General features: G+C 40.2%; 2 protein-coding genes across 3 annotated transcripts; one reads left to right on the forward strand and one right to left on the reverse strand.

Annotated features, from left to right (window-relative positions):
* Nucleotides 1-68: 68 nt before the first annotated feature.
* Nucleotides 69-6,323, forward strand: LOC146390001 (ceramide-1-phosphate transfer protein-like). The gene is made up of 6 exons (XM_084923090.1): nucleotides 69-1,809; nucleotides 3,032-3,096; nucleotides 3,654-3,835; nucleotides 4,579-4,735; nucleotides 4,967-5,163; nucleotides 5,259-6,323. The coding sequence occupies exons 1-6, from the start codon at nucleotides 1,719-1,721 to the stop codon at nucleotides 5,485-5,487; spliced, it is 921 nt and encodes a 306-aa protein (XP_084779216.1). The 5' UTR covers nucleotides 69-1,718; the 3' UTR covers nucleotides 5,488-6,323.
* Nucleotides 6,324-20,680: 14,357 nt separating this feature from the next.
* Nucleotides 20,681-25,848, reverse strand: LOC146390002 (uncharacterized). Of its 2 annotated transcripts, none has more exons than XM_084923093.1 (7): nucleotides 25,499-25,848; nucleotides 24,617-24,697; nucleotides 23,713-23,854; nucleotides 23,456-23,571; nucleotides 22,963-23,189; nucleotides 22,638-22,744; nucleotides 20,681-22,328 (listed from the first exon to the last, which is right to left on the reverse strand). In XM_084923093.1, the coding sequence occupies exons 1-7, from the start codon at nucleotides 25,749-25,751 to the stop codon at nucleotides 21,062-21,064; spliced, it is 2,193 nt and encodes a 730-aa protein (XP_084779219.1). In that variant the 5' UTR covers nucleotides 25,752-25,848; the 3' UTR covers nucleotides 20,681-21,061. The 2 variants fall into 2 exon arrangements, with proteins under 2 accessions (XP_084779219.1, XP_084779218.1); XM_084923092.1 differs by having other exon boundaries at nucleotides 20,681-22,331.
* Nucleotides 25,849-27,333: the final 1,485 nt, after the last annotated feature.

The following is a 27,333-nucleotide window of genomic DNA, read 5'->3' on the forward strand; positions in this document are numbered from 1 at the left end:
TGATGAACGTGAGATGGAAATCTAAAGGATGTGACGTTTGAACACAAAAATAAAACCTGATGTGGCTGCACACAGGATTTAGGCCCCAGTCGCACAGGCTTAAAGATCGGGGGTTGTGAGGGCAAATTGTTTGCAATCGACCCCTGAGAAGTCGTGGCTCAGTGTTTGTGGACTCAGTCATTTGGGGATTTTTGCTTAGAACCTAACCGATAATTGTTTGCAGAACCCCCTGCCGAATCTTTAAACTGTTTAAACTATAAAAAATAGGCATTTATTGACAACATTAGCATTTTTTTACCATATCCAAAATTCATGGTTTTCAACAATTCATGCGTGCTCTAGGAACGTAACCCTCGTGAATTCTGGGGGTCTACTGTATTTGCCAAGTGATTCCTGGAGGTTGAGACCTGTTACTAAAGTTACATTTGCTGAGGCTTACAGATCAATTGGCGAATCACTTCCAAAATAGAGAAAAGTTTATATTTCCTGACTTATTGGTGACTGGTTACCAGTAGTTACAGGGGGAGACTGGTTGCAAAGAGGTGTACAGTGCTGCACCAAAACCCTCATTCTTGTTGGTTTGGTTGCCCAAACGAGTGTGTGGAAAATGCAAACTATGGGCAAACAGCTGTTCTGTATTTTGAGCTCTAGTGAAGTTAGAAAGAGTGAAATGGAAATTGGAAATAGAGGACTCTAAAAGTAAAAGTTATGCCTCTGCATTGTCTCCGATTCTGGTTTGCAAGTTTCCTACAGCTCGGTGAGTTGTTAGCGAGTGTTTCGGAACAAGCTGGCATCTTCCATACAATATTCAGGTGACCATGGCAAACTGCTAGCAACCAAAGCAATCGCAAGATGGTTTTCGCCAGCCAGGAGGGGAATACCCATCTTGGAAGGGGGTCACTAACTGGTTACTAGGCCTTTGTAACTGGCAGGTTTAAGTCATGTGACAGCGAAACCTTAATATGTGCTGCCTTTTCAGCTGCTGTACAACACTCATGACATACAGTATAGAGTAGTAATACGTTGTAAGTGGATGTTGTGGGTGATAGCAGCTCGCTGCCTGCAGTTCAATTAACAGCCACAGGGGTCATTCATAGTAACAGCTTTTTGAAGATTAAATGTGGGCCACATTATACCCACCACATTGATTGCTTTGGGCACGAGCAGTGATGTCATCACACAACCATATCCATTTGGAACTGCCATACAGCACTGTTGTACCAAGGGCAAGAATGGTGAGTATAATCGCCGTAAAAGACATTGAGAACCACCAGCTTCCTCTGCAGTTTCCGAGATACACAGTCTGAAGCACAAATATCACCTGGTCAGCGTTGATGGGGTTTTTTTGTTACAAAAAGATCCAATCAGTGTATAAAAACTGTCTCTGTGAGGTCTGATCAGTGCAGGTTTCATGAGTTTCAGTCAGCAAAGCTCTGCGGATGACATGCAGTTAAGATAAAATGGGCTAAGATAAGCTGCTACACAAAGAAGGTCAGGAGCAAAGGTTGTCCCCGTGTGTTTACACCTGTGGGAGTGAGCGACCTTTGATCCCGAGAGAGTGACTGATAGAGAGAGCATGGTATGAAGTAACGGTAGATGATGTGTGCGTGTTTTAATTTGTGTGAGAAAAAAGTGAGGATCCCAGGCAAATCTGTGTGGTTTGGCTGATTGTGTGTGTGTGTGTGTGTGTGTGTGTGTGTCTGTGTGTTTTGGTCACCATGGTTTTCCTCAGACGGACACCGCTGCTTCGTTACGTGCTGCTGTCGGCCATGTTGGCTCTGCTCCTCTTCATCAGCTCTTTCTGGCTGCGTGAGTTTCCTTCGTCACTGTTGGTTCCAACTCTCAGTTATTTTCTACCATAGACTGTAACAAAGTATATTTGCTCATGTAGTGTTAAGACACTTAAAGATGATCTATTCTGCTTATTCTGTCATAAATAACTAGATACAGATATATGAAAGACCATACATTTTATATGGTCAAAGTTTCAAATATTGAGTTGAAAGTATATAAATTCAACCTCGGGAAGCAAAAATTCACTCCTAGACTCTGTTTAAGTTTACAAAGCACTGGGTGCTTCCCCTCAACAGGTTTCCAGAAGTTGGCCAATCAGGTGAAGGTGAGTTTTTAGGAAGGCTCGAGATAGTTTGTGTTTGGTTTTGTTGCTTTGTTTTTGTATCATTTGCATTAGCAAGCAAGCTAAGGTTAGTCAGTAAGTGCTTACCTGATATTATTGGTATCAAATAATATCAGGTAAGCTAATGTTTGCTGATATCAGCCAGAATCACTGATCTGATAAACGCCTGCCTGGCTTACTTTTTATGGGAAAAAAAATAACCCTCAGTAAATAATCACGTTAGTAAGGCTTCATAAAGTAATTTTAGCATCAATGTTAGCAAGTGAGTTAAGGTACCCCCTAACCCTAGCAAGCTAACCTTAACTCATTTGTTATGATAACATGTTCTACAGATAAGCTCATGTTAACTTACAATTTTATCCGGTAAAGCTGTCTTCCTAGCTTTTTATCAGCCTAAAATACCCTGCTACTTAGAAAATGTGACATAAAGTGTGGACAGAGAGAAAACTAGACTTAAGCGGACTTCAGCTGCCCCTCAGCAGGCTTCCAGAATTTGGCCAGTCAAAAGAAAGTGAGCTCATCGTGTAAGTCGGGCTGTATAAAAGCCCAGTATAAATAACAGAGCTACTCTACGAGTCCCAAAATAAATTTAAAAAAATGTAAGAATAACGCACATTAGATTTTTAGGGTTTGGAAGTACTGCACTAGCTACTTTTATATTTTTATTTTACATTGATAAACATATGATGAACCCTAAAATCAAAACTACATTACCAGAAATCCTAAAGTTAATAATGTTAACTGAACATTGCTTCTTTTTAACCAACTTTATTACCAAATGCAATCATTTAATATATTAACTCTGCAATTATTATGAGTCACAGCTGATGAGGTTTGCATCTTATTTGTCTAACCAGAGGTTTGTTTGGTTGGTTTGTCATCTGTTTGTTTCAGCCCAGGGTGGAGTCCGGGACTGTGGCAGCCCCTGGCAGCCATGTTTGAGTTTTTACCACCAGAAGGTAAGATTAATTCCACTTATATACATGTAAGTTGCACAATAAATAAAAACCTGTAATGTTCACAAAAAATCTAAACCTTTAAAAAGCTCTTCTGAGTGATCCAATCAAATTTTTCTTAGAGGACCGTTGTTTTGTTTTTCCAGAACACCTGTATAAATACCAATGTCTGTTTTAAGACCTACCTGGTGAAATAAAGCTAACAATGACTTGCTGCACCATCATGCAGTACAAACTGGTACTGCTGGAAAGTACAGCCTGCCATAGGAGAGTTTCGATTAATATCTCTTCAACAAAATGTTTGGACATAAAATTAGTCAATACTTCACCTAAGGTTAATAGTTTTAGTTAAACTAGAAAGGTTTGAATGATATTTAATAATATATATAATACTATATTTTTTAATTAAATTATTAAAACTGACTAAGGACATGTGAAAGCAAATACAAAGTCTATCATGAAGAGACTAGAAATGAAGAAGAGAAACAAAGAGAAACTAACATGATCATGATAACAGTAAATATCATGTTGTTCAGTAAAAAAAAGTTTCTCTCTTTTAGCCGGAGCCTCCGTGGGCCCCTGAGCAGTGGGTGGAGCCAGATGGAGCCCTGTCCCTCGTAAAGGAGTGCCCCGGCCAGTCGTTTCAGGCTTCACATCTGCTGCTGTACCTGAAATCCAGCCTGGCAAACGACGATGACATCCTGCTGGAGCCATATCTGAAGAGCTGGGACCAGCTGCTGAAGTACACAAACAGCTCGACAGTATTATTACTCTTATTCTTTGACTTTGCATGATTCACAGTTGAAAAAAATGTCCTTTTTGTTTTACTTTAGGCCTTTTAGTACGGAAGCGTAGAGCTGCCACCCAGGCAAAATAAAAATAGAGCTATATCACAATATAATGTGAAAAGTTTATTGCGGGTGTGGCTTCAAGGTTCACAAGTGATCATTTAAGGAAATCCCACAGAAAACAAGTGTTTAGAGCAGTTTGAGATTTTGGCTTACGGCAACTACTTGTGCTGATGTCATCGTTTAAAACTTTGGCCATGCTTCATGTGAGTATCCACCATTGGTGACAGTATCTATCTATCTGTCCATCTATCTGATTTTATGCTAATAAATGTAACATTTCTGGGTTTAAAAATCAATCAGACAAAACATGTTAGCTTTAACTCACCACATGTTTTCTATGGGCAAGCCCAGTGCGGGCACACCCATTGGGGGGTGCATTGGACAAGTGTTGGGTTGTCTTACCCACACAGCCCCAGAGTTTACCCACAGCTACCCACTGTGGTCCCACAGGGGCATGTTTTCTAGGTATGTGCTCTTGATTGACTAATTTAACATAAAACCAAGGTCCAAAATTTAAAATGACGATGCAGGGAAAAACAAAAAGTTTAAAAAAATACTAAAATCTGTGAAAGCTGATTCTCACAGCACTCGTGTTATCTTCACAGAAGGGTCTCATCAATGTTTTTGCCCTCAGGTTCATGGAGTCGCTTGGGCCGATGGTCAGTTTCTTCTCTCAGAAGGTGCAAGAAAAGGTTGTGCTGATTCGAGAGCTGTCACTCAGACATAGTGCAGAGGCTAATGGGAAACCCGCTGGACTACAAACCCCAGAAGCATTTGGATTAAAAACAGGGGTGAGTTTGAGGATTATTGTGTGAAATTTTCATCTAACACAAACCATGTTCTAGTATACCTGCCAAAAAAGAAATGTTAATTTTCTTGTTTGTTTTTTTAACATTTTGGTTTATTGTTGATGTTTTTAAATGGTAACAAAGACATTCCTGAAGAAATAGTGAGGCCAAAGTTCACAAAATCCTGGCATCACACTGTGACACTGTCATTTTTGGTTTTATTTTTCTCTGGAGGCGTATCGTTCTGTTAGATCCATGATGGAGGCGGAGTTGAGAGCGGATATGGTTAACTTCTCGTACCGCACAGACTCAGGCTGCAGGACGCTGCTCCGGCTGCACCGTTCCCTCCTCTGGCTGAAGCTAATGTTGGAGGGTTTGGCTGAAGGACCGGATGAAAACGGACAATACAAAACGCCGGGGGAGCTGAGCAGGTAACCCCACCAGTCTGTTTTTAAGTACTCAGACAGACTCAAACTCTCATGTTTAGAGTAAAAATTGACTAACATACATACTATTATCCGTTCAGGGATGCCTACAAGGTGGCGCTGGCCCCACACCACCCCTGGGTGCTCCGGCAGGCGGCAGAATTTGTCTTCCTCGCCCTTCCCGACAGACAGTACTTTCTGCAGCTGGTGTGTGTGCAGAACCAGCAGGAGGCTACGCCCATTCTGCGCATCATCATCCACGCTCTGATGCTGGTGCACACACGAACTCAGCAGCTTCTGGCCGAGCGAGACATGCTGGATCTGCCCTGACCAGCCAACTCAGTCTCACGGCAGTTTGTGAGACAGTCACAATATTTAATCTTAATCTTATTTAATCCTATTTTTTCATTACAAGAATTTTCTCATTTTTCTGAGAGAAGAATGTAAAGTGTGAAACTAACTTTGAGACTACTACTTCTACTACTACTACCACTACTATAAGGTTTAGCAATTGTAGATCTACTTGGTTAGGTTTGAGCATGATGGATTAGGTTTAAACAAAGATCATGCATTGGCTTAAAACACAACGGACCCATGGATGTGAGCAGGCAAACTAAGAAAAAACTGGAAACATCAGGAACAAAACAAAACTTTCACCTCACAAATTCAGAGAGGATTCTACGGACTATTCTGACTCTGGACATGTTTAGGATTTTTCAATCTTTGGTTTATTTGGAACATAAAATTCTGTCATGGAAAACAAGCCGGCTCGATTTGTTCCCTTTTTTCACACATGAGGAACAGAGGTTTGTATGAACAAATGAAAAAAGGTTATTCGCTGAGGAGGAGCATGAAGACGGCAATAATATCAAAAGAAAGAACTCAGAATTTCAAAGTTTCATTAGAGTTATTGTTGACAATAATTTACACAAATGTAATAAAGCTTTCCATGACTGGTAAAAGGTTCGTGTTCCAGGGTCAAGGCTTTTTAACAGACTGAAGATGCTGCGATGGTTTATGTTTAACATTCATTCAAAAGGTCACAAAAAACTGCAGACAACCATGGGCCTGAAGTTTATAATGTTTTGTTTGGAGAATTTTGTTAGTGCTCTAACTGAAATACTTTTATTTGTTACAAGCATTAACAGAAAGCTATTTGAAAGCCAGCGTTTTTCCCCTTGTTTGATTATCAATACTTAACTGCTTTTCATTGCTACCACTAAGATGATGGCAAGATGGCATTTCACTATAAAATATACAAGTTATACAGAACGGACAAAACACAGAACATGATGCAGGTTTCACCTGCAGTGAGCATGGACACTGGAGAGAGGACTGCCCCAACTGGGGCCAGAGCCAGGATGGACAGCACTGTGAGCAGCAGCAGCAATGGTCGCAAACAGCCTGAAAAGGAGGGCAGGACCCCAGGGCAGGCTTCAGGCTGTGGTTTACCCAAGACACCAGAACAGGAAAGTGTGTATTAGGTTCATTAGGGTTTCCTTATTCATACTTACAGCTATTTGGGTCATTTGTGGTCTATCCGAGGATTATTGGTAAACGGGGCTATTGGGGATCGGACATGAGCAGACATGATGATGCTTGATGGCTTTTAATAGTGTTGATCTGCCATGGGGCAGATCAAAGGAGGGACTGTTGGAATTAAATAATTTGCAGTCCCTCAATAATGCTATGCTTTTTGTTAATAAAGTTATATAGTGTAGTATTGAGTGGACAGAGCCCTGAAAAATAAAGGCATTAGACCATGTGTCCTTGGGGAGTAGAAAGCTGCAAACTCTCGCTCACGCTTGCTTTGGAAAATGCAGATAAGTGGGGACCATCTCTAGTGGAAAGTTACTGAGACACTGTTGTTTAGACTAGAATGAGAGAGTAAAACAGAGATTAATAGGCTCTGTTTTGTTGTTTTTTTGCTCAAAAAAGAATGACTTCATATAGGGAAAAATATATATCACATATGCAGGACACCTTAAACTAGTTTTTTAATTAAGCAGCAAGGCAGAACAAAGTCGGGGCTGTATCAAGACACAGGGACTAAACCCCAATTCAACCAGACCCAGAACTGATCCGGAATTAAAACATGATGTAGTCCTGTTTTAATTCCAGTTCAAAATCAGGACTACTTAGGATTTAACCAAGACAGAACCAGAATCAAAACTAGATGATAGTAGCACTAAAAATCATCATAGACCTGCACTACACTTATTTTTTAATTCTACCAAAGTCCACTATTTAGATTGAGAAATGTTTATATAATTATTTAGCCTTGTTGTGCAAACAAGCCTGCAAAACTTAATAAATATAGAATTTGAAAAATAACAAACCTAAAAAGAAACACTAGGTACGAGATACATGAGTACCTATGATACGGTGATACCTTTGGCAAACAACCATTTGACTACCATGTCTGTCTCACCTGCTCTTGTTCCATCTCTCTTCCTCTCTCTCCCTCTGTTCCTCTCTCTCCCTCTTTGTGCTGACAATCAAGCCAAACACCAACATCATCAAATATACAGTTGAAACCAGATATTTACAAACTCTTCAGATCAAAACACAAACACTGTTTTAATTGTAACATCAAATCAGACTAGATTTTTATTTTTTTTAGATTGATAAATATCAAAAACATATTTGTTAACTTTAAGAGTAAAGAGAGAAACTCTGTATTTCTTAATTGTAAATGGCACCAAATTGTATTCAAAATTGAGCCACACTTGTGGAGCTCCACAACTCTTTTCCTGGTGTTTTGGTTGACATCTCTTGATTTCCCATTTCAAAGAAACAGGCTCTGTGTTTTGTCTTATATGCATCCACAGGTGTGCCACCAATTTACTCACATGGACTCTACTAACCTATCAGAAGCTTCTTCAGCTCAGAATGGAATCCTCTGGAGTTTTCTTATTACAGTTTTTCTCAAATGCTAAAACACATGTCACAAACGTTACCACCAGGTCCCCCAATGTCCAAACACAACACCCTTCTCTAAAGCTACATAAACACAACCACACCTTCCCACTGCAAAACTCAAACTCCCACACCAAGAGAGCAGCTCGAAGCTGTCAAAACTGTAAACACTATACACAGCATTACACACTACAGCAAAACAATTGAAAACACAATGAAGGTTCTTTGGTTCATAACTGCCAATGCATATTTTTATAAACTGTACAGTAACGGATCGTCATAGAACCCTGCAGAGGATTAGGCATTTAGATTTGTGAGTTTCACGTGAAGACTATAAATCTATAAAAACATCCTGCATGTACGTACACTACTGTAACACAACTCAATGCAAAAACAGAATCTATCGCACACAACAGTACTCTCGGAAACATGATCAGGGTGTGAAGTCTTTTTTATTGTCTACACGGTCTTTTTACAGTATTACACACAGTCACTGTGCGGCATCATGTCGCCGAGCTGCATTGGGCCACATCACCTCATCCACATCACAGGCTATATTGTCCCTTGCTAGGCACCGCGGGAAAAACGCCCTGGAATGGCGAATCCATCCCTGGAAGGCCTCCACTGGGATGTCAGCACAGGCCAGCTCCATTGCCCGTACGAGGTTCTCTCTTGTGTATGGCTGTCTGTCATACACCTTCCATCTCCATGATGAGAAGAACTCCTCTATAGGGTTCAGGAAAGGGGAGTAGGGTGGCAGACAGACGTTTAAAAAGTGGTCACTGTTGGTGGTGAACCACTCTCTGATTTGGTGTGTTTTGTGGAAGCGGACGTTGTCCCAAATGATCACATACATGTGATGTGCTAGCCTAGGATGGTGTTGTTGACGGTCCAGGAGGATGTCTTTTAGCTCCTCTAGGAAGGTGAGGAGACGTTGGGTGTTGTAAGACCCAAGGACAGCATGCCGGTGGACAAGCCCCTCCGTACCCATAGCTGCACAAAGAGTAATATTACCCCCCCGTTGGCCAGGAACCTCAGTGATGGCTCTTTGGCCAATGATGTTACGGCCTCTTCGCCTTCGTTTCTGGAGGTTGAAGCCAGCCTCATCCAGGAAGAGGTACTCATGGGGTCTGGCCATCGCGTCCAACTGCATTATCCTCTGTGAACATGGAAAAGCGTACAGGTGTTCAGAACGGTCAATCAGGTAGCACAGTATTGTCCAGAAGTAATGTAGGCCACTAAGCAACACAGTATGTCCACTAACTGTACTGTGGACATGGATGTATACGTACTTGCACATACTCGTAACGTTGTTCTATGTGTCGCGCAGAGTTGCGCTCAAAGGGAACCCTGTAGACCTGTTTCATCCTCATCTGTTGGCGCCGGAGAACTCGGTCTATTGTGGACACGCTGACAGCATCAATGTTCTCAAAGTTTACATTATCTGCAATGACTTTGTCTCTGATCTCTCGGAGTCTAATGCAGTTGTTCTCACGGACCATATCTGCAATGAGGGTTTCTTGTGCCGCTGTGAATATGGCAACCCTCCCACCTCTATGTGGCATCCTTTCAGCTCTAAAGAAAGAAACATGTGTTGTCAATTGACTGATTTATATGTAAAACTACATGTAAAGTAACAGACCACTTTCACAGGCCTGTAAAACTGTAGTGTGACAAAGAAAGCAATAGCGTACTATACCTGTTGTGTTGTCTAAATGCCTTGATAATGGTGGCCACGGTGAACCTACTCAGGTTTGGATGTACTCTTCGTCCCGCTTCAGCCATTGTCATGCCATGGCCAATGACATGATCAATTACTGTTGCTCGCATATCATCTGTTATGATGGTGTGAGGTTGTCTTCTTCTCCCACCTGGACCTTCTCTCTCTTGTTGGCCTCCTTCTCTTCCTCCTCTACTCCGAACTCCTCTTCTTAGGCCTTCACCTCTTCCTCCTCTGATCTCAACCCCTCTTCCTCTTTGGCCTGCAGCTCTTCTCCTTCCGCACGCTCGAATGCCTTCATCCATTGTGATTGTTTGGCATCTTCACCAAACTATGCTTTTATAGGTGGGGTCACATCATTAGCAACAGGTGTCTTCAATTTTGAGTCGTTGTGTGTAGTGACTGACGCCAGGTGTGTTCCCTGTGTTCAAAGATTGGTGACTGTGGCAAGCATTTTGCATCACATGGGCTTTCATTTGAGAATATGAGCAGAGTTGTTTTGCAACATGTGTTTTAGCAAGGAAAAATGTGTTTAGATTTATGAGTACAGAGGGTTGTGTTTTGTGAATTGTGTCTTCATGTGAAATGTGTTTATGGTACTGGAATATGGTGGCTACATTTAGTAAATGTGTTTAGACTACTGGTCATTTGGGTTACAGGATTGGCTTTTGTGTTTTAACATTTGAGAAAAACTGTAATTAACAATAAACTTAGTGTATATGTACTCCTAAATTTGATGAAAGTGATAAAAATAGACAGCTCTGTCTCTCTTTAACTAATTCAAAAGATATTTCAATATTTATTTATCCAAAACAAAACAAGTTTAGTCTAAATTGATGTTGTACAGTAAAAAAATGTTCTTGTGTTTTCCCTAAAGTGTATGTAAATATCTGGTTTAAACTGTGAATATATTGCTGTGTATTGAAATTCCTCTTGTTTTGCATAGAAATATACTGAACAACATACAAAGCATAATAAATAAAATAACATCTACCAGACAAAGGAGCTTGCAAAGAAAAGCGTCTGGACTTCTTTAAGTTACTTGAAGACGTTTCACCTCTCATCCAAGAAGCTTCTTCAGTTCTAAGGTCAAATGGTGGAGAGTCCCAGATATAAACCTAGTGGGAGTATCCCCCCACAGAGGGACAAAAGGACCCCCTGATGATCCTCTAATCGCCTGAGCCAAGGTGTGAAAGCGGGTGTGGGTCCCAATAAGATGCAGATGGACTGCTGAGACTCAGCAGTCCATCTGCATCTTAAGGATAAAGGACACTCTTTCGAGGATGCCAATGTTCACATTTTGGACAGAGAGGACAGATGGTTTGAAAGAGGAGTGAAAGAAGCCATCTATGTCCACTGTGAGCGACCATCTTTGAACAGAGGCGGGGGTTTACGACACCAACTCTCTGCCATCTATAATCCAGTTTTGAGATCCCTTCCCAGACGCCTTAACGCCCACTCACATCCTGGGCCATCTGACCTCAGGAATTCGCCTGATAAGGTGGGGCCAGGTTTCACAATGAACACACCCGAAACTCTGACTGATTGGGACCCACACCCGGTTTCACACCTTGGCTCAGGCGATTAGAGGATCATCAGGGGGTCCTTTTGTCCCTCTGTGGGGGGATACTCCCACTAGGTTTATATCTGGGACTCTCCACCATTTGACCTTAGAACTGAAGAAGCTTCTCGGATGAGAGGTGAAACGTCTTCAAGTAACTTAAAGAAGTCCAGACGCTTTTCTTTGCAAGCTCCTTTGACTACGATGACCTGGATGACTGAGAACCTTCACAGACAACATCTACCAGAGTTTTTTCTTTGAAAGAAGCCCCTTATGTCCATTCTTGTATATCAGTGCATTACTGAAACCGATTTATTTAGCCGTGGAGGGTAACAACTGAAAATATGAAATAAACACATGTGTAAGCTAAGACTCTCTAAAGAAACAGCATTGTTGTTGTTCGGCTTTTCATTTCGCCATTTGTTGATTCACTTGAAGAGCAAGTAACGTAATATGGGTCAAGTGATCAGTTTGACATCAATCTTTCGTGATTCACCGTCATATTTACATTATTTGTACAGTACGAATGATTTGCTTTGGTACCTGGTCGAACTTCAGTTCTCCTCTGTCTGTCTAGCTCCGTTTCTCCAACAGTGCACTGGCAGGCAGCAGCTGCCCCGCCCCGCTTAGTGCCTGAGCTCGGATCATACCAATATTAGGGGGGATTTACGCACAGTCGTAAATTCCCACAGTGTGCACTATGTGCTTAGAATATTGTGTGTAGTTTTTGTTTTATACAGTTGTCAGCCAGGAATCTAACTATGAAAAAATTACACTCCAAAAGACCCCGGGCTTCTGAAAAAACAACCCGGGCTTAAGCCCAGTAAGCCACCATCCCCCCCCCGCCCGCTCCGCCACTGCATTAGCTAAGGCTGCACTTTTTGCTGCGATCTTGTATAGAAAACTATTTCTGTATCAATAATATTTTTTCTTTTTGTCTTTTAATAATCTCGTGGAACTGCACATGATTATTTGTAGCTACACTAAAAAAAAAAAGGGATTGGCCAGCTCTTGGATTTACGTAAGCACCTTGCGTGTATTTAACACAATTGCCTCATGGTTTAAAGTTAAGTGTAACTATATAGTGTAAAAACTACATAATATGCAGAGCGGATAGATAAGAATTGTTCATATCATGTTTGAGTGAAGTAAGTCAATGATGTAGCAATGTTAATTCTCGTGACACTGCACGGGATTTCAGTCTTGCACGCTTTGGATCGTGGTTTCAGGAAGGCATCCATCTCAGTCAAGTCGAACAGCCGCCTCTACGTTTTTTTGGTATACCGAAAAAAGTAAATTGGGCGGTTGTTACATTAAAAAAGTCTACCTTGTAATTTGAACACAAAATTTTCATGTTTCTATCTTGAACGTAATTAAATCATGTAGGATCTGTACGAAATTCAACAACTTAATTTGTTGTTGTTGAGATGACCTGATACAATCTAGTAAGAGTGGTTAGTTGCTGGACTCATGAAATTCACAAGATCACATGAGATTTCAAACAACATTTACTATGGCTGTCCCAATTCAGGGTCTGCAGCCTTAAAGTACGCAGTCTTAACGGTCCACAAGGGCCGCGTACTCAAAGACCGCTAAGGCCGGAAGTGAGAGGCTTGTGAAATGGGACGGTCTAGCCTCCATCGCGCTGCCCAGGTTGCCTAGCAGCCATGACACTAACAGCTGGAAACGTTTCATCCAGCTTTGTTTGACAGAAATGAAGGAGAAAATCTTTTGTTAATTTGTTTGTTTGTTTCTACATGAGCTTTGATTTGATAAGTATCTGAGGCTGAGACCACAGGACTGTGAAATCATGATTATTGGGCTTCATTTCTGTACTGAACAGTCATTTAAGATTAGCTAGTAAATAACAATTAGCTAATGTTGTTCATGAGACTAAAGTCATCTCACTTTGGTGATGTAAATATAATATGGCCTTTGAATTGGGACAGCCTTCGTCGCGTCACTGTGACGTAATTGGCCTTAAAATGCAGCCTTTAAGGCTGCAGACCCTGAATTGGGATACAGCCTATGTTGTTCCAGGAACAACACCAACACGACGATATCAGATCATCCCAAGAGGCACAGTCAAACACTCATGCGCTGTCCATGGTCCTGAAATGATGACAGTTTCGTAGGAGTGTAATAACAGCACTTTGATTTTATAAATAAAACAGAACTGAATTAAATACTTTTTTCACATGTTTTTAAAGCTAACATAACATAACATAAATTAATTGATCAGACTGATGTCCATAGAAGGGCTCATTATTTTTAGGACAGTCCGTGATGTCATCCCTCTGCTCTGCTCTCTCTGTTCTGCAGCCATTTCTCTTTGTGATTGTCATGCTGGTATTCTCCATGTTTGTTCCTCATCTTTGAGTAGATGATGCTTCTTCCATGCAGCAATAACTGTGACCATAGCAAGCACCCTTTTTTGACGTTTAATATCTGTGTAATTAGCAGTGAACTGCAAGTTGCAGATGTTAGAAAATCAGTTTGCGCCCTTGATTTAAACAGTGTTGGGGTTCATTATTTTTTTCAAAGTAATGTATTACACTCTACACATTACTTTTCTTAAAAGTAATGCAACACATTATTATTTAATTACTCACTGGAGAGTGTAATTTGTTACACTACTCATTACGTTACATTCTCATTACTCTATAATTAAAAAATATAAACCTGTAGGCTATAGTCCCACATACCAACACTGTCCTAAAGAGGACACATATTTTTCCCTGAGAGTCTATATGTGAATGCCAACAACACAAAGTAACTTTTAAAGTGTTACACCTGATTTTTAAGTTCCGCCCAACATAAATATTCTCCAGCATATATTATGCACCTTTAGAAAGGAACTTGAAATGCTTATGCAAGAAGGTCACTCGCAAAAATCTCTACACATAGTCCTCTCTCTGCGCGCTCTTGGTAAATACAGAGTGTTATTATTATGCCAAAACCCAGTTTGTGCTGATGCAGCCCATTATCAGAGACGGAGGTTTGGGCAGGAAAATGAAAAGATGAGATGAAAATGACTGACATTTAAAAGTCTGACATAAAAACATAAAAAGTCTGAAGATTTCATACTCTCCCAATCTGAACTCAAACTGATTCCTCCGTCAGGAATATTCTGATATTTTACAGTGACGGTGTCTGCTGTAAAATAAGAAGGCATAGCATACATTATCACTGATATGCAAATGACACCCAACTTTATCTGTCTATGAAGCCAGATAATACACACCAGTAAGTTAAACTGCAGGAATGTCTTAAAGACATTTAGACCTGGATGGCCGCTAACTGAACTTAAATTCAGATAGAACTGAGGTTATTGTACTCGACCCTGAAAATCTTAGAAATATGGTATCTAACCATGATGAACTCATGATGAACTCTTCCCTTCCAGTGACTAAGAAGTATCCAGTGCAGTACCTGAAGTGTCCTCATGGTCTACAGGAAGCTGAGTTCCTGGACCTGCTGAGGTCCACATTTTTTCATGTGTGACTTTTATTACAATTAATGAAGGCTACTCGCCACCGAGCTAACATTGTTAGCTGGCGATAGACTGCAGACTGTCTGGCCGTTTCTGAATACTCATGTCCGTAGTTGACATACTTCATAAGTTCACATGCACTGAAAAAAAGGGATTGGCCACCTCTTGGATTTACGTAAGCATCTTGCGTGTATTTAACACAATTGCATCATGCTTTAAAGTTAAGTGTAACTATATCGTGTAGAAACTACATGATATGCAGGGAGGCTAGATTCAATTGTTCATATCATGTTCAGGTGAAGTAAGTCAATAATGTTAAATCCCGCGACACTGCACGGGTTTCAGTCTTGCGCTCTTTGGATCGTGGTTTCAGGAAGGCATCTATCTCAGTCAAGTCGAGCAGCCGCCTCTACTATTTTTGGTATACCAAAAAAAGTAAATTGGGTGGTTGTTACATTAAAAAAGTCTAACTTGTAATTTGAACACAATAATTTCATGTTTCTATGAACGTAATTAAATCATGAAGGATCTGTACGAAATTCAACAACTTAATTTGTACTTGTTGAGATGACATGATACAATCTAGTAAGAGTGGTTAGTTGCTGAACTCATGAAATTCACAAGATTTCAAACTGCAGGAAAATCACTCGAGATATAAGAGATGCAGACAACTACACACGCACCACGTGCATGTTATTGCTATTTATTGTGGATTAACCTGTCAAGGACAAAAACAAAAAAATTCTGCATCAAATACAGGAAATAAGCTTTCCTGTGTTTCCTAGATTGTTGGCATGGTGGTTAGTAGTTAGTAGTAGTAGTAGTAGTAGTTAGTAGTTGCTTTACAGTAAGAAGGTCCTGGGTTCAAATCCACATTCTGGCTAGTTTGCAGTGGTTTCTCTCTGGGTATTCTGGTGTCCTCCCATAGTTAAGTCATGCAGTTATTAGAGTTAGGGTTAACTGGTGATTCTAAATTACCTGTGAATGTAAGTGTAAATGGTTGTTTGTTTCTATGTGATAGACTGGTGAGTTGTCCAGGGTGTAGCCTGCCTCATAACCTATCACTTCAGGGTTATTTCCCAGCCCTCCTGCAACCAGGATAAAGATAGGAGGATGGTAGTTGTTGTAGACCCATTCAATTTTTATGGTAACCAGGATCTAGACTTTGTTGAACATTATGTAATATGAAGACAACATGTAGTATTTAAGTGACCAAGTAGTATTGGGGTAAAGGTTACTGAATAGTGTTGAAATAAAATGACAAAATTGTGAAGGATTAAAATATTCCAAGAGCACAACTTACTTCATCTGAACATGTTTCAATCGCGTTTTATGAACACAAAATGCACAGATTTATTGAAAATGAAAAAGTTGTGTTGATTTAACTCAGTTGTTTAAGTTTCTGCCAAAGCAAAACATTTGTGTGCAACCAATGTCCACTATTGAATCAAGTAAATCCAACATGGCCTTATAGTCAATGTGGTATGTGAACTGTTATACTTTTCAAAAGAAAACTGTTTTATAAGTTAAGTTTTCTTTAGTGACCCATCCCATGCCCCTGTTATTTCTTCTCCAGATCTGAACCAGTGTAAAGGTTGCAGTTCAAAGACCTGAGGTATGAAATTCTTTTCAGATCAGCTGTGATCAATGTTTTTTGGATCTTGATAAATAACAATAAAAGTTGTAATGGCTTCATTAGCATTTTGTGTAAATGTTTGTGTGAAATTATAGCTTTGATGAGGTCTTTCTATATTATTTTTAGTTGTAAAGTATGTATATGTGTACACATACATACACAGCTAGTGTATGGTAGCTGCACAGTGTTCATTGTACTTACATTTATGTTAAGCAAGACACAGTTTGGTACTCAAAACTTTGGAAAATTAAAATTACCTAATCATAAGTACAATTTTATTCCTCAATTATGGGTTAAACCATAAGTGAATGTTTTTATGTTAAAGATCAGTTTTTGTCAGAGAGTGTATCCTCAGGGCACTACCTCTTTACCTGAATGAAGACCCAAGCATCCTCTTCAAAGAATACCTGGTTGGTAATTTGAGTGTAGTTTTTATCTGTATTAAACCAGATCTTGAATAACTAATGTTGTCACGTGTTGTAATGTTGTTGTTATTATCATTTGCACGTAACCTGCTAAAATGTTTTTGGGAATCTTATATAATGTATTGTTGAGTCTGGATGCCATTTTTTCTATGTTTTTGTGTCTAATTGACAAATGGGTTTGGTTTTTGTACTCTGTGTTGTAAAGGATTCTGACGCTACAGCTGTTCAAAGGGAGCTGGAACAAATTACCCTTGCTATCTTCACCATCGAAAGAGCTGATGCCAACACTCCCCCAGCCGATGTGGGTATAACCATCTAGGGTGTTAGGGTGAGGGTCAGGGTCCGTTGATCGGCGGACAGAGGCGGTTTCTCGCAGTTTAAGTACAGTTTTTTGTTTTACGGCGGTTTTTCCAGAAGTCACAAAAGTATGACGTCACAACATTCTGATTGGTCACTTGCAATGTTGATCCTGGAACAACATTTACTATGTTGATCTGGGAACAACACCAACACGACGATATCAGATCGTGCCTCTTCCCTCCATCACAGACACTTATATCACCCGCTCCATCCACAAGCCACCAGAATTGTGGAGGACCCCACACACCCCTCACACACACTCTTCACCCTGCAGCCTTCTGGCAAGAGTTACTGCAGCATTCGGGCCTCACTGCCAGACTGCGAAACAGTTTCTTCCCCCAGGCCGTCAGACTCCTGAACACTCAGTGACTGAACTGGCACTCACTCACACAGAGCTACATACACGTCACTACCAAACACTTATCTGCAGTATCACACACACACACACAGAGCTACATACACATCACTACCAAACACTTAGCTGCAGTATCACACATACACTAACACACACATGCAGACCTTCAGACACCAAGTTACTTTTTGCACAACACTCAGTATTTTGCATATTTCCATTACACTGTCTTGTGTGTGTATCGTCCTGTGCTGTCCAGTGTTGCACTGTCTTGTCTTGTTTCTTTGCAATTTTTGCACGTTGGACTTTATGTAGTCCTGTGTTGACTGTCTGTTATATGTCATATGTAGCGCCAGGGTCTCAGAGGAATGTTGTCTCATTTCCGTACATGGTTGAAAGGACAATAAAAGCCACTTGACTTGAAAAAAGAACCAGACATGTCTGACAGAAATTTCTCTCAGTTCTGTGTGACTGGTGGTGTTGCTGGATTTAGTTTAGTAAGAAAAACAAAACACTTGCAGATTTCATGAGTGAGTGTGTGTGTGTGTCACATACCGTCAGACTGCATGCAGTTGATGTTGTGTAGCTTTACCACTAAAAGCAGTCACATGTTGGATCACAGCCCACGAGATCACGCACGATCTGATATCGTCGTGTTGGTGTTGTTCCCAGATCAACATAGTATTCTGATTGGTCACTTGCAATGTTGATCCTGGAACAACATTTACTACGTTGATCTGGAAAAACATGAACAACACCAACACGACGATATCAGATCGTGCGAGGGAAGAGAGGTAAGGTTTGATCCCTCGAAGTGATTTATAGGAGTTTTTTTTTAAAATATAAGAACACTGCAGAACGCAGAACACCGTTGTACAGTTTAGAGTCCTACTTATTCCCACTACTTGACATCAAGATTTTATTCTACTTTCAGCTTGTGCTTGTAAGAATGGATAGATTGCCAGGTCTTCCACATCGCTGCAGACATCACAGAGTCAGTGCTCTGCTCCCTCAGTCGCAAACACAACCCCCGAGCTACTTGAACTCTTCAACTTGAGGCAGCAACCCTGAGTAGAGCCTCATCTTTCTCCTGCTTATTACCAATGCCTCTGGCTTCAAGGTGCTAATTTTAATCGCAATCACTTCACAAGAACCCTGAGAGCCAAAGGAAATAAAAGCGATCATCCAGTGTCTTTTTTTTATTTGTATGACTGATGTCTGTAACTAACGTGATATTTTAGGCTATTTGTACTAAAAACAATAGCAGTACAAGGTAGTTTTGTATATATATAATTGCAGGGTTAAAGGTTTAAAACAAAAAATAAAGTATTGGTCAATTTTTATACAAACTAACAGTGTAAAATGACACAGAATACGACAGAAATCCCCCCAAAATGATTGTTTTTCAGCTCCTAACTTTAGAGAAGCTTCTGGATTTCAAAGTTTTATAAACCTGGATGGTTGTTTCTGTGTGGAGATTTTTTTTTCTGTTTAAGTTAACTCTTTCGCTGATCTCTCATCCCCTCCTTTATCTCTAGTTAATTATGTTTTCATTGCGCACTCAAGTGTTTCTATTTTTTATTTGATGTTTTTCAAGGTTGGTTTTTGTTTTGTTTTGGTGCAGCTCTAATTCCGTCTGCAGAGAAACAACATTTGTTTTTTGTTTTTCTCCAGTTTATTATTGCAAGGTTGGAAGTTTCTGCTGCCATCTGCAGTATTTCAGTGGCAGTAGCAGTTTTTCTGCTTCCCAAAATAAAATAAAATAAAATAAAATAAAATAGCGTATGTAGAGTAGAGCAGTTTTTCAGGATTTAAGAGATGACTCAAGTTCTGAACTCATTTTAATTGCCACTAAACCATTTTTATTTTCTACAGTAATGAAGACAACAAAACACACCTTCAAGCTTTGACGCATCCAATACAATAATTAAACAAAATTAACACAATTCAGTGGGATGAATATATTATTTAAATGTCTGATCATAACAATATGTGATCAGACTAGAATGACCAATAACACTTCAACATGAATTAATGTTAAAGAACCAACATGAGTCATGACTGAAAAACCACTGATTTTTTTTTTTCTCAGATTTTCAACAATTTTTTTCTGACATCTCAGTACAAATAAGGGCAAATATTTTATATTTTCCTCATGATAGCAGGCTGGTTTTATTAGATTAGGCAATAGTTTAGTGGTAAGGAACAGCTACAGTCAAACTGTAGCTCACAAACATAAATGATTTTGAGACTCGTTGTGGTGGAAAGAACCTCCACTTACTGCCCTAGTAGATACAAGCACTGCAGCAGTTAATGCTGTTAGGGCTGCTGTGATGAAAGACGCTGTATGAATACAGAGGAGTTCTGGGTGACAGCAGATGTTTGGCTTTTTTTAAAGCTTTTTACTTGTTTTCGTTATTCTGACTGCCCACTTTTACAGTTATATGCTGATCTAAAGTGTGTGCTAATGTACATTTGAGCCCTGAAATTGATGGGGGGTTACGGTCCAAGAGCACCCGTGAATTTTGAAAAACCTTGAATTTTGGATGTGGTAAAACAAAATTGCCTATAAATGATTTTATAGTTTAAACCCTGAATATATAAATCTGGGGATGCAGAACAAAATGAAAAACACTCGAGATAGCTACATGTATGATGTGGGAACGCTGGACTGCATCTGCTGGAGATGCAATTAAGAGAGATGAACAACACTCTCGGATTGGCTACTTTCAAATCCCCGCCTCTGAGTACACTGGCATTTCAACACTCACAGGTGCGTTTTCCTTTAAAACAACTGCGGAGGATATCTGTGGTTTCTAAGAAAAAATCTGGGAACATCTGTTTACAATGGCTGTTGGCTTGATATCAGCTCACTTTTAAAACAATTTGATTAATACAAAGTTCCCCTGAAACACAATTAAGAGGAACAATTAGGAAACAAGATGAAACTCAAAGACTTTTAAGATGGCCAAAATCATACTAAACTAATTTTGAGACTTCTGATTATCAGTATTACTGTGTTAAAAGAGAAAAGAAACAAACCAAGAATTCAAATAGTTAACTTTTTTTCCCTTTTTATTTAAAGCAGAGTGGTTTACACGACTAACATTTTACTGTACCAAATTTTTTACAGAACTTTGTGATTTTTTTGTTTTATTTTATAAGTAGGTCCTTCAGTAACTTAGGTCTTGATGCCCAAACAAATAACGATTTAGTAGAACTGTTGATCACCAGACTACATGTTTGCTGTAAGTGACATGATGATCTAAGAACCACGTGTTTTAGCACAAAAAGTTATAAAAAGAAGAAAAAAAATCCACAACACTTTTTCCAGTTTAAAAAAATGAAATATAAAGTTCACAGATTTAAAAAAAACAAAAACAAACTGCAACTGTAAGTATATTATGATAAAAAAAAAGTTGTTGTTTTCAGTGTCGTTTAGGTTGTGGATGGACTGGGGACAGAGTTTTCCTCCACCTGGTGGCTCTTCATGTGCGTTTTCAGACAGTGGCTCTGGGTGAAGGCTTTTTCGCAGATGGTGCACTGGTACGGTCTCTCTCCGTTGTGGGTCCTCATGTGGACCGTCAGGTGTTCCTGGCGAGAGCACGCCTTCCCACAGATCGCGCACACAAACCGTTTGATGCCCAGGTGGCTCCTGATGTGGTTGGTCAGGTGAGTCTTGCGTTTGAAGAAACGGCCGCACTCAGAACAGCCGTACGGCGCCTCACCAGTGTGCACTCGCATGTGAACCTTGAGTTCGCCGTTGGACACGAAGCCTTTGCTGCACACGCCGCAGACGTGCGGCCTCTCGCTGCTGTGCGTCTTCATGTGAGTCATCAGGCTGCAGTTTGACAGGAAGGATTTGCAGCAGATGTGGCAGAGAAAAGGTCGCTCCCTGGCCATGTGGATCTTCTCGTGGGACTTCAGGTTGCCGGAAAGTTTGAAACGCTTCCCGCAGATTTGGCAGCCATACGGCCGCTCTCCAGAGTGAGTGAACTTGTGGCGGGTCAAAGATCGAAGGTCACAGACAGACTTTCCACAGATATTGCAGACGTATCTGTCTTTGCTGGTGTGTATCTTGCTGTGAGCTTGGAGCTGCGCCTTCAAACCAAAGGATTTTGGGCAAATGTCACATTTGTGTGGTTTCTCTTCCACATGGACCCAGTGGTGAGCATTCAGACCAGACATGTAAGCAAAGGTTTTGCTGCAAATCTTACATTTGAATGGCCTGTCTCCTGTGTGCAGAGAAACGTGGCTGTTAAGACCGACGATGGTGAAGAAAGATTTCCCACAATATGAGCAGTCGTGAGTTTTCTGGTGAATTCTGATATGTCTCTTCAACTCATCCACAGATTCAAACTGCTCTCCGCAAACTCCACAACCACCCTGTGGCTCCTCCAGGTGACTCCAGGTGTGTTTGATCAAGCTGCCCAGGTTCAAGTACCACACTCCACACACTTTACAGGCTATTTTACTCTTCTCTATCTCCTTCATGTCACTTTTGCGCACTTGTTTCTTCATCTTTTTTGTCACCTGGAGCTCAGAAACAGGTTTAAAGCATTTGTCTACAGCCAAGGCTTTGTGTTCATCTTTGCTGTCCACTTCCCTCTCACCGGCCTCTTCATCTGTTTGCAGGTCTTGCTTTTGTGATGTTGAGCTGCTGGCCAGCATGTCCACACTGGGACTGTCTGTATGCTGATCAGAGCTGCTGTGGAACAAAACGGTTAAAGGTAAGTTTTAAGTACTGAGTGTCTGTACATATAAGCCATAGGTTTCGTCTACTTGCAATAACTAAAAACAACAAACTCATCCATTAGAGAACTTGAACCACAGAATTTTGGGTTTGGTATTCGTTAGATCAGAATTTGTTCCCTCAATAATTTTTAAATTTCATGTTTTTCATTGAATTATCACAATCCAGCGTCTAGATTTACATCAACATTCTAGAGTCTTGTTTTTGATATCGTCGGTCAATCAAGAGCACACAAATCCTTATACCCGTTTTTATTTTTACCTTGACTGGAGTTCGGCTTCATTGTTTTTTGTTATGTCAGCATCGCTGGATGGACAGTCATCGTTTGTTGGTGAAGGGGGAAACTCTTTCTCTCCCTCCTCACTAGTCTGCAAGAGTTCATTTCCAAATTATTATCAGTACTTATGTTAACTGAGAGTAAAATAGCTAAAATTTCTTTAACATTTTTGTAAAATCTTAAAGTGTACATTTAAATCACATCATGATTGTTACATTTTAAATCTGTTATTGTGGTATAAAAAGGCAAAATTATCAAAATCCTACCAATGTCAGAGGCAAAAGCAGCACAAACAGGTACAGCGTCTACCTTCAGGCGGATGTAGAGGGCAGAGTTTCCAGTAAACCTGTGGATCTCCTCTGGAGTCACAGTCTTCACTTTCAGGGGCTGGAGCCTCCGGCTTCTGTCAGTTGTGAACAAGTCAAAAGGTTCATCATCTGCCAGCTGAGGAAAGGTGGACTTCAACAGGTCCAGGAAGTCAGCTTCCTGTAGACCAAGAGGGCACTTCAGGTCGTGTGCTGGGAACTTCTTGAATACTGGAACAGAAGAAATTCATCTTAAGATCAATAGTCCTTAGGCAGTCAGTAAAACCAAACCTTGCCCTAGTATTCATTAGTTCAAGTGATTAGTTGGCCAGTCTTTGACTATTTCTGATGATAAATAATGTAATTAAATATTTTTGTAAGCATTGGAAAATGCTTTGAATTAGGAACAAAGAAAAAATGGTATTAATAGCACGGCTAACACTGTACCACATAACAGACAAATACAAAACCTTAATGATTAACATTTCATTTCATACCCGTCTTAGAGAGCACATTGGTGTGAGAGTCCTCCAGGATGCGGACTCTGAGATCTATATGGTTCTTTGTGTCACTGATGCGAGGTCTGCCGGGCTTCTTCCTGATAGTCGGAACTCTGGCGAAAATGCAGGAACTAAGTCAGTGCCATAAAAGACTATAAAGCAAATGCAAATAAACTTGGGGACCATCCACATATTGTTGGCCATATCACAAACCTCTACAGTTTGTTGTTCCTTAAAGTGGTGTTTTTTCTAACCTTGATGGCATTTTATAATCTGGGTCCTTTAGATCTTCTCGTTTTTGTCGGGAACTTGTTGGTTGCACTAACTCCTGCTCCTCTTCATCGTCATCAATGTCGTCGTACCAAAGCAGGCCCAGGCTCTCAGTGTCCTCCACACCTGGATACATCAGAAGTCACTTTTTGTTATGGTTTTTAATTTGAATCATATGATGATAAAGACACAATACATGTGGTTTAGTCAGTTTGCTTTAGTAATAATTTGATTAATTGAACTCGCCTGGCGCACATTATATAAGCACTGCACTCACTTTCAGGCCCTCTTTTCACTCCCACATGGGGCGGCAGCTTAGGTGAGTTTGATTTGTAGTTCTCAGTTTAAATCTTTATTTAAGTTAATGACTTAAAGTCATTAACTTAAATGACTTGTTTTCTCTTTCACAGTTTAGCAGTCCATGCGTGTCTTCCTTTAAGTTACTACTGATTACAGTGAAGTAAACCAACATATACGGCAACTAATTGATAGCAGTTTTCTTTGCATTCTGACCAGATGAGGCCATGGTGATAAAAAATAAAAACTTTGAACCTCCTTATTAACACACAGTAGGAGGCAAATTGTTTCTAAACAGTCAGGCTGACTTTTGACCGACTGCTGGTGACAAATTGGTGATGTTTGCAAATAACTTGAGGCCAATTTACAAACATGGACAGACTGCCAACATGTTGCAATCAATCTTAATCAGTCTGTGCCAATAAGCGCAACTCATCTGGTTGCCAACTGGTTGTATTCTGGATATATACCTATATATGGGGTTACCCATGTTATGGGGTGCCTGTGTCATTTTGCAATATTCTTTATAAAAGCCTTGAACTACCGCCCCCAGAAAGAAAAACAATTAATGGTAAGACTGTTCAGACGTACCTGTCTGTTGCTTGGGCTGTTGCTCCTCTCTGTCCTCAGGCACGACTTCCACCTCATGCCTCTCCACATCAGGCTGTAGGACTTTGTGTTTTTTGGTCAAAAAGAACATTTGATCAATATATCAGCTTTGTGTGACTGTGGTGTTTGACTGCAGCTCCGAAGACGCTCCTGTTTTTATTCTGTAAACCACTAAGAAAACATTAACTCTAGATTCCAAAAAGACAAAAAAAAAAAACCCAAAACAAAACAAAGAATGACAATCTGGGATAAGAATTAGACCAGATTCTTATGTTCTCAAGGATAACTACATTAAGCCCAGTGGCATATCCTGTGAGAAGAAGGGCGTGGTTATGGGTTATATGGCCTGTTTGTACAACAGCCATGAGAGCGTGGATAATAAAAAGCAGTAAGTCAGATTGCACGCTCAAGAAGAGTTTAGTTGGGTGGTCTCAGATGTTTTCTGTTGGAGACCTCCATCTCACTGGAACAGTCTGAAGCAGCAGAAATTCTAATTAGTCCCTCAAAGTCTGAGGTCATGGCACTAAAAAATGTATGGCATAACCACTCCAGGCTGAAGGTTCTACCTCAAGTAGAGGCTTTATACACCTCAAGGTCTAGTTCAGGGAAAAAAAAAACAAAAAAATTGAATCATCTGCTCTTCTCTACATTTAAGCTGAGAGAGATTCATGCCGAATTGCGAATAACGCTAATATTATTTTCCCAGCATTCAAATTTTATTGTAATTACACATCTGTATGTTTAACAGCTTGTAAACGTAAAATCAGCGATTTTTAAACGAAGTTCGGCAAATTCTAAATTTACAAATCAGCTTTTTGTGGCTGCGAGCAGCGACATTATCTCTCGCTTTATTTGTCCACTCACCTCTTTTCTCCAGAGAGACGTTAGGCTGCAGGAGCTCCAGCAGTCTCCTCTGACGGCCGATCTCTCGCCTAAAGCCCGCAGCCTCCTCCTCGTAGTCGGCTACAGTCCTCTCCACCACCGCTAAGATCTCGCGGGCGGCTGTGCTCATTTTCTCGGTGACGATTCCTCTCAGTATGTCGCTCTTAGACATGTTACCGACGCTGTCGACCGGCTCGGGGCCGCCGCTGCTGCCGCTCTTCATCCAGTAAAACATGTTTGTTTGTTTTCTCAGCTGTGTTTTGACGCAGAACACATCCACACGCTACAGCGCAGGGTGCGTTTCCGGCGGATTCTGGTGCAGCTACAAATTGTGTCCGGAAAAGAAAATCAGGCGTTATTAAGTTCCCCTGCTGGTGTGACTTTTACTAGCTAACCCCAGTAGTGATGGTAAATTTGATTCTTTTTACTGAATCGAGTTTTAATGAGTCACTCACCAAAGTGAATCGCGTTTTTTGAGTCATTTGATTCACTGAGTCAGTTGACCAGAGAGTGCAAAAAAATGTACATTTTCACTCAAACTTAATTTGTTTCTCTTTTCATGTAAATCCTACTGCTAAGATGAATGATTCTAAAAGAAAACAACTATTTTATAGAGCAAAAAAGAGCAAAAACATTTCTAAAATTAAGCAATTTCCTATCAACATTGCTTAATAAACATTTATTTTATTTTATTTTATTTTATTAGTATTTTCCTTAAATGTGTTAAATATATATTTTCTCATCTAAATGTCCACTGAGCTGTGAGCCAGGGGGCGGTAATGCGCCTTAACATCGGTTGCCAACCAAGAAGAAGAAGACGCTGTGAGCCAGGAGGGAGGGGGTGAGCGAGTCCTGAGTGATTCGCTTACGCTTACGATTCAGCACAGGAAGGGAGGGGGTGAGTAGCTCAAATGTGCTGTTAGCATGTTAGCAGAGCGATGCTACTGTGAACCGAGGAGCTATTTTCTTGATGTGAGCTTCTACTCAGGGTTTTTTCTTCCAGTTCAGAGCAGAAATTTTTTTGTTACGATACTGGATGATGTGTTTTTCTCCACAATTTTAATTATAAGCTAGATACATTGCTGCTAACAGCAACAGGGATGAGTCAGTGAGTCAGTTGGGCTTATGAATCATGATTCATGAGTCAGTAAAGTGATTCTCGAGTATTGAACGATTCGTTCATGATTCGCGCATCACTAAACCCCAGTAAGACTGATGTCTGCTGTACATTTAAGATGCTGGTGAAAATCATGGCATTATAGTAAAGTAAGTGAAAAGCATTTTTAATGTAGCACCTTTAAGGACAAACATCATAACAAAAATGGTTAAATGTTAGAACAAAAAGTTACCCAAAAGCAAGCTTAAAAAGATTATATTTTTAGCTGCTTTTAAAACAAATCACCAAATTCATAGATCTCAAGCTTCAAAAGCTCTATCTCCTCTTTTAGCCCTCAGCATTGGATGATGCAGAGTCTGCAGTGACCTCGGGGACCTTTACATTAGGGGCTTCTGTCCAGTAGCACAGCACCGACAGAAGCACAGCATGTTACAGATACAATAAAGGGGAATGAGAGTAAGGATATAGGCATAAATATACCATATATACACATATATAAATACAGAATATATAATATGGATATATAGGAATACCAGTGGATTGCACATTTGAGTGATTTTACACAGTGATTATTGCACAGTCGAATATAAGAAAATACAGTTTTATATCTATTAAACTTAGATTTTTGTCATTTTACATAGAAATTGAAGCAAATATGTGTTTTTGTGACAGGGTGATAGTAACAAAGTGACTAAAGATA

The sequence above is a fragment of the Perissodus microlepis genome, chromosome 3 (genome assembly GCF_051167445.1).
Source record: "Perissodus microlepis isolate ML-2025 ecotype Zambia chromosome 3, ASM5116744v1, whole genome shotgun sequence".
NCBI classification, from domain to species: domain Eukaryota; kingdom Metazoa; phylum Chordata; class Actinopteri; order Cichliformes; family Cichlidae; genus Perissodus; species Perissodus microlepis.